The sequence below is a fragment of the Balaenoptera physalus genome (assembly GCF_965194825.1).
Source record: "Balaenoptera physalus genome assembly, chromosome: 8".
Taxonomy (NCBI): Eukaryota; Metazoa; Chordata; class Mammalia; order Artiodactyla; family Balaenopteridae; genus Balaenoptera; species Balaenoptera physalus.
Window position 1 is genome coordinate 118,170,449 of NC_138887.1, and position 11,487 is coordinate 118,181,935.

General features: G+C 49.0%; 1 protein-coding gene across 1 annotated transcript; it reads left to right on the plus strand.

Annotated features, from left to right (window-relative positions):
• The first annotated feature begins 1,309 nt into the window (after positions 1-1,309).
• Positions 1,310-8,383, plus strand: LOC309666171 (GTPase IMAP family member 6-like). The gene is made up of 3 exons (XM_082473356.1): positions 1,310-1,583; positions 3,661-3,748; positions 6,100-8,383. Exons 1-3 carry the CDS (start codon positions 1,422-1,424, stop codon positions 6,843-6,845), a joined length of 996 nt encoding a protein of 331 aa, XP_082329482.1. The 5' UTR covers positions 1,310-1,421; the 3' UTR covers positions 6,846-8,383.
• Positions 8,384-11,487: the final 3,104 nt, after the last annotated feature.

Consider the following 11,487-nt stretch of genomic DNA (forward strand, 5'->3'; position numbering starts at 1 on the left):
ATCCACCTTTACATTTTTTATACATACAGCTACTTTGTCTCTTATGGTTTCAGTATATATACTAGAAAAAGTTTAAAATAGTGTTAGTGAACATTTTAATCCTCCAAACCACCATTAAACCTCCAAAATCTTTATCAAAATCTTTTTGTCAATAGAATACACTCCCTGAGAAAGCTTTTGGTTCCAGCTCTTTACAGTAGTTCCAGGAAAGAAAGGTGGGAATGAAGTATTCAGGTAACTAGAAAAAGTTCTTCACGGCCAGAGCATAGAAGGAAAGAAAAATCCTGTGATAAAATGAAGTGGGAAAGGTGGGAAGGGACCATCCTTGGCCTGAATCACCTAAAGGGGGAGAAGAGGAGGAAAAGCTTAAAAAAAAAAAATTGTGATGCTCACAGCCCAGGAACACAGACCCACTGTAAGAGCGAGATTCAATCCCAACAGGATGCTTCCGCTCCTTCACTCCCTACCCCACATCAGCAGGACTCCAGTATGAAAACAGTGAATGAAAGCTGAGAGAACAGCAAGGCACAAGCTCTATTTAGGAAGTGGTTTTAGGGAAACCCACAGACAATGGGGGAGACAAAACAAGGGCACTAGAGGAAACTGAAGCCTCTAGCACCTACAGCTACAACAAACATTAAACACAGCTCGTAGCCAGATCAACATCAAATCTCACACCATAGGCCTATTCACCTCAGTTCCTAATATCTGACATATCATGTCTGGCTTTCAACAACATTACAGCGCGTGCTGAAAGGCAGGAGAAAACACACAAAGCAAACATTAGAACCAGACTCAGATGTGACACAGATTTTGGAATTTTCAGACACAGAATGTGTGTGTGTGTGTGTGTGTGTGTACACACACGCATGTAGAGAGACTTATTATAAAGAATTGGCTCGTGTGGCTCCTGTGGTCCACGGGATTATGGAGCTGATGAGTCCCAAGATGTAGGGTCAGCAAGCTGGAGGCCCTGGACAGCCAGTGAAGGGCTGAAGGAGGAGCCTGGGGGAGGAAGAGAGACAGTGAATATCCGCCACGACCCGGAAGGCAGAGGATGCCTGCAGGAAGTGGGGAATTCTCAAAAAAGGGAGGAAATCAGTAAAAAGTAATTCCCCCGGCGCAACATTTTCTGAGAGATCTGCTGCTTTGCTTTAGGCCTCTGGGTTCTAGCTGTGCTAGTTCAGAATAAAAATAATAACAATACGCGTGTTCTTGTTTTTCCTGTGGCTGTTGTTTTTCCTGTGGCTGTTATCACGGCTGCAGAGGAAGGGCAGCGGCAGAGTTTTCTGAGTCAGGAGGGCCCGGCCTTGTTGTTCCTACCACTTCCTCTTCCCTCAGCTCACAGCTCACGGCTGCGCTTTCAAGGGCAGTTCTTGAGCTGAGCTTTCAGATCACATTTTGCTGAAAAACTATAAGCTATGTTCTCTATCTATTCATATGCCTGGGACACTTTCTTTTACCTTCTCCATTCAGCCTGCAATGTGGCAGCTCTAAAAGGGGAAACAAAGAATACACGAGTGCCTGCGACCCCGGGAGACACAGGACACGGCCATTCCTTCTGCCCAGGGGGCAGCGGGGCGGTAAGTCCGAGTGTGTGGGCACTGTCTGTGTGTGATGTGTATTTGTGTTTGTGTGTGTGTCATGTTTGAGAGTGTGTAGTGGGGATGGTGTGGGTAGTGTGTGTGTGTGTGTGTATGTGTGTGTTGTGTATGTCTCTTTGGGTGTAGGTGAGTGTATGCGGGTTTTCTGTGTGTGTTATGTGTGTGTGTGTTGTAGGTATGTTTACACATTTGTGAGCATATGTGTGTGAGTGCTGTGTGTGTCTCATGTTCATGTTTGTGTATGTATGTGCTTGTGTGTTGTGTTTGTGAATATATATGTTCATGTGTGTTGTGTAGGTATCTGTGTGCTATGTTTGTGTGTGTTCGTACTTTTGTGAGTGTATGTGTGTAAGTAGTGTGTGTGTGTGTTTGTGTGTGTGTGTGCACGCGTGTCTGAGGTACAACAAGAGGAGCCGGGGCTAAGAAGTCAGGAGGACCTTGAACCCTTTGTGCTCTGCCTGGAACTCACTGCTTGCTCCTGGGCAAGACGCTTCTGTGAGTTTCACTGTTTTCCTGAGAAACCTCACAAAGGTGACGTATCTGCTCCGTGTTGGAGACAAACCCTGTGGCACGTGGCACACGTGTGATGCCCTGTCGGGCAGGGTGTAGGCTGAGGCGGCCAGGGGCCGGGCAGACGCGCTGTCTGGGCGCGAGGGTGGAGCGCAGGGTCTGCCTCACCCACCTGCCCTGGTCCCGGCCCAGCCTGTATCTTCTTCTCACCACCCTTCTCTCTAGAGGAGGAAGGAGGTTTCCTGGGTGAAGTGCTGCCTCCGTCTCTACCAATGATGTAAGAGCACCAAGGACAAAGAGATTGAGGGATCTCCACTTTGCAAAGCCGGGGCCCCTTGAGTGGTAGAAGCCTGCGTCCTCACGAGAACGCGGCTGAACAGGCCTGGGCGAACATGCTCACCTGGCCTGGTCACTCTCCCCAGAAGGTCACCAAACCTCCGGGGCTGGGTCCGCTCTCAGCTGGCACGTTAGAGCTGACATCACTGAACCCCCAGTCCTGCGGCCACAGCCCCGCAGTTCCCCGGCCAGCCCCTGGGGTCTGGCGAGGACTGAGGTGGTGGGCCAGGTGAGCAGAGAGCCTTAGCCCCCCGGGGATGCTGTGGTGACGGGAAAGCTGTATCTATGGACAATCCCCCGGGGCTACCATCCCCTTCAACTCAGAGCCTCCATCTGGAGAGTGCCATCTGACTGTGATTGTCTCTGAGTGGCCTACACATTCCAGAAAAAGTCATGGGGCCACACGGTTCCCTCCCCATCCCACAGAGAGTACCAAGCAGATACAACACGATGGGCTCCTGAAACAGGGAACCGTGTTGGTCTGCAGGGTGGCACGGATGGAAGGCAGGATACGCTGCTCTCTCCTCAGGATGACGGGAGTTCCTGGGTGGGTGACACGGCCCTCCTTCGCAAAGAGGACTAGGAATCGCTCTACAGAAGGTCAAAAAATGTGTTGGAATCTTCTACAGGGAAGAGATGTCACGAACATGTAGTTGTGGCCCAGCATTCACACCTCCAGGGACGCTGAGGCCCAGGCAGTGCGACCACCTAGTTGCTGGCCTGGGGAGGAGCGCCGAGGCCCCCGGGCCCCCAGCAGGACCGGGACGGGGCCCCAGGTGGAGAGGGAGCCTGTCCGAGTCCGCCGTCCTCCTCACCGCCCAGCTCTTGGCCTCTGCGGCCCTTGCTGCCACGCTCTCCCCACAGATCATTCTGGCCCCAAGAGCCCCTCACCAGCCCCTCCAGCAACTGCCTGCTCACGTCCCCCGGGCACGCTGGCCACTGCTCCCAGGGCAGTATCTGTCAGGATGCATCCCTAATCTTTTCTCTCCATCACAGAATCACCCCAAAATGGAGACCACAGTGCAGGGGGAGAAAGGAGGAAACAGGGGCCCTAAAGGATGTAGAGGGTATCTTAGACTCCCCCCCCAACTCCTTCTCTCCCCCCAAAACCAATGCAAACAACTTCCTTTCGGCAAGAGAAAGGCAAAAGTCAGGTGCCTCTTAAAACTCGGTGGAAAAATCAGTAAGACATATGATTATTTTTTTCTAGTCGGAGGAAGAAGAATATGATGAACTCATTTTCCCGGAGAATTGCGAGGAAGGCCTGTCTCAGGATCCTACACAAGATGGGTCAGGAGGTAAAACATCTTTCCAGCAGACCTAAACTTGAGAGAGACATGGTCGGGGGACCTGTGAGGTGCAGGGGGTACGCTGGGAGAGGCAGCAGGAGTTCCACCTGTCAGAGATTTGCCCACCCGGCGGCCATCGAAGGGCGTTTGGGTTGGGCCTCTCTTCAACCTGGCCAGATAGGAGCGAAAGGTCCCTGATGGGCTCAGTGGGCCGAAGGGGTGAGGGACAGCACCAACTGCCCCTTCACTGAGTCTCAGGAAGGATGTGCTGAGTGGGTGTGAAAAATGACTCGCCCCAGGCCTCCGTGTGGGCATCTTGCTGGCTCAAGTGTGAGAGCTCTCAGGGTCACGAGGGCCGCAAAGTACTAGTGAACAAGCAGGATGCACTCAGGTGCCCCCAGGACCGGGCTCCGTCTTCCCAAGGGGCTCCCTCCCCACAAAAGCGGTTGCATCAGGGTCAGGGGCTTAACTTTCATGGGCTCAACTTCGCCATCTAGCCTGAGGGAACAGAATTTAGGAATATAGGAATGTGGGAAATCCATCCACTTTCCTGGCCAGAAGAATTGATTTGTGATTCATCATGCATTTCAACACGACTGATGTTTTTTACTTTATGAACTTCAGTGACCTGAGCCATTGAGAGAAAGCCATATTAATAAGCTGCATAGGAAAATTACAAGTGCCGACACCTGATTTCCCCCTTTTTTTGCAGCAATCGAGATTAAGCATTACTTTAAAAATCTGGCTTTAAAGTCGAATGGCGTGGGCGCCTCCAGGCTTGCCCAGACGGGACACCCTTGTCTCCCTCCAGCTTTGCATTGGAGGGTGGAGATGAACACTGCACCCTCCCTGCTTCTGTGAAACTCCCACCCATCCACTCAAATTCCTTTCAAGCCACCTGAGGGAAGCTGGAGGGAGCCAATATCATCCAGTCAGAACTGGTCAGTGGGTCAGCCAGCCAAGGGAGAAAGGCAGCAGAAACGCATTGCTGGGAGATTTGGAAGAAGGTGGTGCCAATCCTACTTTCAGGAGGCCGGAGCTCTGTCACTGAGACACATCGATGTCTTCAATGTGGAGCAGACTTGGAAACCGGCTGAGGTTTGGCTCTTCTCTATGTGCTCTGGCTCCTGGGACCTGCAAGGCCAGGAGAAGGGAATTGCCTTCCTGCCCTCCAGCTCCGGTCATTTCTAAAAAATCTGGACATTGGGTTTCCAAGTATTAGATTGGCATGACACAGCTTCTCTCAGCTGATGGCTCTGACGTTCTGCTGGGTGAGAATGTACAGCCCCAGCTCCAAGGATGTAGCTTAAGATTGTGACCCCAGGGTGCAGCTGTGCTGTGGAGCTGGGGGTCGGGCTGAAAACAACCCACCCTCACAACACTCCTCGCTGGGAAAACTAAAGGTAATGTGACGTGGTCAATCCCGTCAGGGAGAGGACCGACACAGAGGCTGTGTGCTTTCAATTTCACCACTCTTCCTGAGAAGGGTCTCCAATCAGAGGTACTCGAGGAAGCTCAGGGTCCCAATTCATGACGGGATGATTCCCACATAGGTGACCCTGAGAAGAAGTTTCAAAACCTAAATATAAAATGTAGCTTTCTACCATATGATCCAGCAATTCCACTTCTGGGAATATAGCCCAAAGAATTGAAACAGATATTGAACATATGTGCGCTAAGGTTCATAGCAGCATTATTCACAATAGCAAAAAGGTGGAAACAACCCCAAAGTCTATATGTATATATATATATATATATATATATATATATATGAATAAACACAATGTGGTCTACACCCACAGTGGAATATTATTCAGCCTTAAAAAGGAGAGAAATTCTGACACAAGCTACAACGTCGATGAACCTTGAAAACATTATGCTGAGTGAAATAAGCCAGACACAATAGGGCAAATATTGCCTGATTCCACTTATATGAGGTCCCTAGAATAGTCAAACCCATAGAGACAGAAAGAATAGTGGTTATCAGGCGTTAGGGGGAGGGAGGAACGGGGCGTTAGCGTTTAACGGGGACAGGTTTCAGTCTGGGAAGATGGAAAATTCTTGAGCTGCACAGTGGTGATGATTGCACAACCATATGAAGGTACTTAATGCTACACCTAAAAATGGTTAAAATGGTAAATTTCCTGTTATGTATATTCTACCATAATTTTTTTCTAAAAGTTACAAAAAGAGAGAGGGAAGGAAAGAACGCGAGCCTAGGGCACGTCTCAGATGCTGACGCCGGTCTTTCCTTCTCCTGGCGCCCCCACCCCCACCCCACCGATCATTCTGCCCCTGGTGAGCCTGAAGTGGGTGATGGGCTCTAACCCCGGCCCCCCACCCTCTCTGGATGCTTCCAGGGCTGCGGGAGGATGAAGGGACCCCGCAGAGGCTGAGGCTCATCCTGGTGGGAAAACCCGGAAGCGGGAAAAGCGCAACAGGAAACAGCATCCTCGGCCGGAGAGCGTTCGAGTCCAAGGTCAGCGCTAGGCCCGTGACCAAGGCCTTCCAGCGGGGGCGCCGAGCGTGGGCGGGGAAGGAGCTCGAGGTCATCGACACCCCCGGCCTCCTGTCCCCGGGGGCGGCGCCGCCAGGGCGCGCTCGGGGCGGCTGCGAAGCCATCGCCTTCTCGTCGCCGGGGCCGCACGCGGTGCTCCTGGTGACGCCGCTGGGCCGCTTCACCGAGGAGGATCGGGAGGCGGTCGGGCGCCTCCAGGAGCTCTTCGGGGCCGCCATCCTGGCCCGCACCATCCTGGTGTTCACGCGCAAGGAGGACCTGGACGGCGGCTCGCTGGAGGAGTACCTGCGAGACACCGACAACCGGGAGCTCGCCAAGCTGGACGTCCTCTGCGAGCGGCGACACTGCGGCTTCAACAACAAGGCGCAGGGGCCGGAGCAGGAGGCGCAGCTGCAGGAGCTCATGCGACACATCGAAGGCGTCCTGTGGGAGCACGAAGGCCGTTACTACAGCCGCCAGGCTTACCGCCCCCCCCAGCGGCACGTTCTGCGCCAGCGAGGGCGGGAGGGCCGGGGCCCCCAGGGCCAGGGAAGGGCTCAGCGAGGAGCCGAGCCGGCAGGGACTGCGGCGCGTCCCGAAGGCATCTGAGCGCACTCACGGCCAGCGCCGGGAGAGGCCGCCCACCTGACTCGCGCTGCATCTCACGCAGCCACAGCTGCTTCCTGCCGGCCTCCCTCGGCCCCGGAGTCTGGCTTCCAGCCCCTCACTGGCTCTCTCCGTCCCACAGGTCACCGCCCCTCCCAGTGTCCAGGGCAGGGTCTGGGGCGGCGAGCGGTGCGCGGGCTCCTGAGTTGCCAGGTCCTTCATCACACCTTCCAGAACCCGCGGGCCCTCCCTCCTCCGTGCCCCTCCATCCTCACGTCTCCTTGGCGTTCCGAGTCTGCAGTAGAACACCGATAGAAGCACAGCTTCCTGCGGGCAGGCCCGAGCCTCATTCGTCCGTGTAACTCCCACAGCATCCTGGCCACTGGAGTCGCCGCTTAAACGTCGATGTAGCAGATGAGTGTGGGATGTCGACCAGGTGCCTCTGCATCTCTTGGGCTGTGTCCTTGCCCGCTAAGGGGGCAGGCATGATGACTTTTGAGGCCCTGTGCCGTGTGGGGCAGGGCAGACACTGGGCTGGGGAGTAGAAAGCCAAGTAGAAGCGGGAGGGGGAGAAGGCGCAGCCCTTTTAGTCACTCTTGAAAGAGGCCACCCAATCCAGCCAAGGAGCCCCGTGGGAACCTCTTGGTGGGATGATGGGCACAGCGGGGCAGGGGTATCCAGGGGGCAGGTCTGGTCAGGAAGTGGAGCCTAGACCTGGCTGTAGGACGTGGAGGCCCCCGGAGGTGCCGAGCGGGCCTGGGCAGAGAGGAGCACTTCCCTGAGGCAGACTCGGACTAGGGAGGTCACACACCTGTTGCTGCCCCTCGTGATGCCTGCCGTCCGGCCGTAGAGGACAGAGGCGATGTTCAGCCCCGCCTCTGCTTCACCTGCAGCCGCTTCCCTTCTCCCTTGAGAGTGGGGAGAAAGTGTGGTTGGGGTGTGTCTTGGTGTGTAGGTGGGTCCCCAGCAAGGTATTTTGGTGCATAGAATGGGGGGAGGCAGAGAAGAAAGGGAAGCTGCAAAGAAAGGAAGCAGGTGAATGATGTAAAACGTCCTAGGGAGCAGCCTGCCGGGCTGATGGGGAGAGCCCTGCAACACGCGGCTGTCATCTTCTCCAGGCACAGCGGACTCCTAAGAAAGCTTAAGCATTTCTTTTGCTAAAAGATTCAGACAAGTGTCTCGAGGCAGAACAGAGACTTGTTTTGGTGTATGCTTAAGATAGCCTTTGTGCCAGACCATTTATTAAGTAGGTGATCCGTGTCCCGCTGAACTGGAATGCAACATTTATCATATGTTAAATTTTCATATTCCCTAAGATCTCTGTCAGGATTTTCGATTCTGTTCTTGTCTTCTGACTTTTCTACTCCTGCATGAATAAAACATGGATTTGATTAGAGTGGCTTTGATTATATGTGACACACCGATTTCCTCCCCAGTCTCCATTTTTGTATTTCCTTTGTTATTTTCAGGCATTTATTCTTCTGTGTGAAAATTAAAATCGCTGTGTTTAATTTTCATAAAAGAATCTTGTTGGGATTCCAGTTGGAATTGTCTTACTTTTATGTATTAAATTTGGGAGGATTGGAAGTAAGATAAGTCAGAGAAAGACAAGTACTGTGTAATATATATCACTTATATGTGGAATCTAAAATGTCAAACCTGTTTAAAGAAAGAGTAGAACGGTGGTTACCAGGAGGTAGGGGCACAGGGGATAAGACTGGTGGTATTTAAGGGTACAAACGTGTAACAAGCACTAAATAAGCCATAAAGATCTAAGGTCCAGTATAATGAATGTAGACAGTAACATGGTACTCTAAGTACATGATGTGATGAATATTGTTACAACAGCAGTCATGCTACAATATATAAATGTACCAAAGTAACACCCTGCACACCTTAAATTTACACAATGTTAAAAGAAAATCTTTAAGTTACATTAAAAACCTAAAACATTAAAAAATTGGGAGAATTGGTAAATGCCCCCAGGGTAAGTGAATTAAGGCCATCTTGTTTCTAAGTGAATAGACTCATGACTTCAGAACTATTGAAGTCAAAGCTAAAATCATTTGCGTTTCCTTTAGGAGAAGAAGATAAATTTCTTTAATTTAGTTACTTTTGTTTGAACTCTGCTGGCTTGATTGATTTCATAATGTAAAAAACAAGCACTTGACCAAATGACACCCATCCAGTGACTCTAAATGGCGCGTCACTCAAAACATGTCATTCATTAAAAATTCTAAAGGAATTGTTTAAAATTATATCGAATACGGGGTTTTCTCTCCTTTATTACTAAAAATCAGGGAAAATACCTCCCACGACTTTTCAGAAGGAGGGATAGATGTTGCTTCATGCCATCACTCCCTCAGCATCAGAGAACGGGGAAAGCATGTGTCGGTATGTTCTGGAAACTCCATGGTCTGTGTACCAATAGGAAAGAAGTGGTGTGGGTGAGGGAGGGGGCGGGGGAGCAGAGAGGGTTGTCTTGGCCAAGGCTGTGAAAATAGTGAACTTTGGAATTCATGATTCTCAAAAAATATCTCTACACTGGAGCAAAGCCTGAAAAACACAGATCTGGAGAATCCGAAGTGCCCAGTGAGCGCATAGGCTGCTTTCTCCTTGGGGGGATCAAAGCAGCAGCTAAAAATCCCAGGGAAGGTTTCCAGCTCCCAATCCTCCCATAAGGACATTCATACACGATGTAGAAAATTCAAAATAAGAGAATTTCTAAACAACTGTTAGAAGATACTGAGAAGTGACCAAAGACAGGGAGACACTATAAGGAACTTGACACTTACCATAAGGGGCCATGCAGCTACCACTTTTATGTGGCTTTCCCCCGAGAGCACTTTCGCATCCTGCTGACCCAGGGATATGGCTCAAGCAGAAATTCACAGTGACCTGAGAGGAAGAGGACTGAGTTTGGGGGCAGCCAGAGAGGGTAGAAGTTGATGGAGAACTGCCCAAAGGAGGCACACAGGGGGTTGGGTGGGAACGTTAGAAAGTCTTCGTATGAACTCCCTTCAGATCTTTGCCTGACCCATGGACGGCCGTCTCTAAAGGGTCCAGGGGAAACTTTTTGGAAGGCTGAAAGAGCTAGTTAGTGATTTCAGCAGTTGCCCTCAGCAGCAAAGACAAAATTTGAGATTCCGGTCCACCAAGTATTCCACTGAAATACCAACGGGAGTAAAATCACATCAGGACTAAGGGACTTGCCCTAAAAGAGCAAAATTGGAATAGCCCCTTGCTAATGACGTCGACAGCCAAGCCTTCCCAGGTTCAAAGGGATGTGCCAGTAATTTAAGTGCCTGCTAGAGCAGACACAGCACTCTTCAGAAGAGCACAATAATATCCAGAGTCCCTACAACATACTATCGACAATATCCTGGAAACTATTAAAAATTCTTCTTTTCTAACATAAGGATAGAAAGCTATAAAATTTCCCTCTACACATGTTTATCTACATCTCACACATTTTTGTGTATTCTGTTTTCACTATCACTCAGTTTATAATATTTTGCATATTCTTTGTGATAGCTTTTTTCACTCATGGATTATTTAACAGTATGTGTTTAATTTCCAAATATTTGAGTATTTTTCTAGAAATTGCAATATCCAATATGGTAGCCACCAGCCATATGTGGTTATTGAGCACTTGAAATGTAGCTGGTGTAACTGAGAAATTGAATTTTAACTTTTATTTCATGATAATTTGTTTTAATTTAAACACTGAAGCACTGTAAAATATTTTACCATGAAACACAGCTTTGTTGTTTGGGTAGAAATACACTTCACTCTAACTGTTGTAGCACATATTATTGCTGTATTGCAATGTAAATTTTGGCCACGTTTATTGTTTCTAGTATGAGAACATATGTACATCATTGATCTAGATAATGTCAGAATATTGATTCCCTTTGAACGATCTTCCTAATGCAGTGACGTAATACTTTTATTTAAATACTTTGTGTAGACAGCATGAGTTATAGTGATACCTATCTACATTGTAGTTGGTCATTAAATTTAAATACGGTTTATTATTTTATTTATAATAGGGTTAAGTTAAATCTTTTAATTTAAAAAGAAATATGGACAATATTTAAACTTTAAAATGAAGGCATGATATTGATGCAGAATGAATGGAGATGACTAAGCAGGTAATAAAACTGGAACAGGAGAGAGAAAAAGAGACTGGAAGATGTGTTATAACATTCACAATGGCAATTGCAATTTGCTGCGGTGTAGCAAAACCAAAAAAAAAAAAAAAGCTGTTGGAGACCTTTTCAGCAAACACATACAGGATTTGATAAAATGTTTCCTCTCAACCATCAAAAAGAGACTTGACAAAACTAGTAACTGAAGCCAGAATTAAATGTCCAACAAAAAAACTCTAGAGAACTTTTAATAGGCTCTGAGCTTGTAACTTGGGCCAGGTATAAAACAGTTTGGATTACTGCATGAAAAAGAAAAACACTTTTAATTGGAGAGATGGTGAAAAAAACTTATTACTTTGGTTATGGAAAGTGTTATTGCAAATTTTTAAAGAAAAGACTAAAAATTCTAAAGTATGCAAAACACGAAAGACCTTCCATCAAGGCTCCAAACAATTACCCAGAGAAGGCAAGACTTTTAAAATAATATTAAAGAT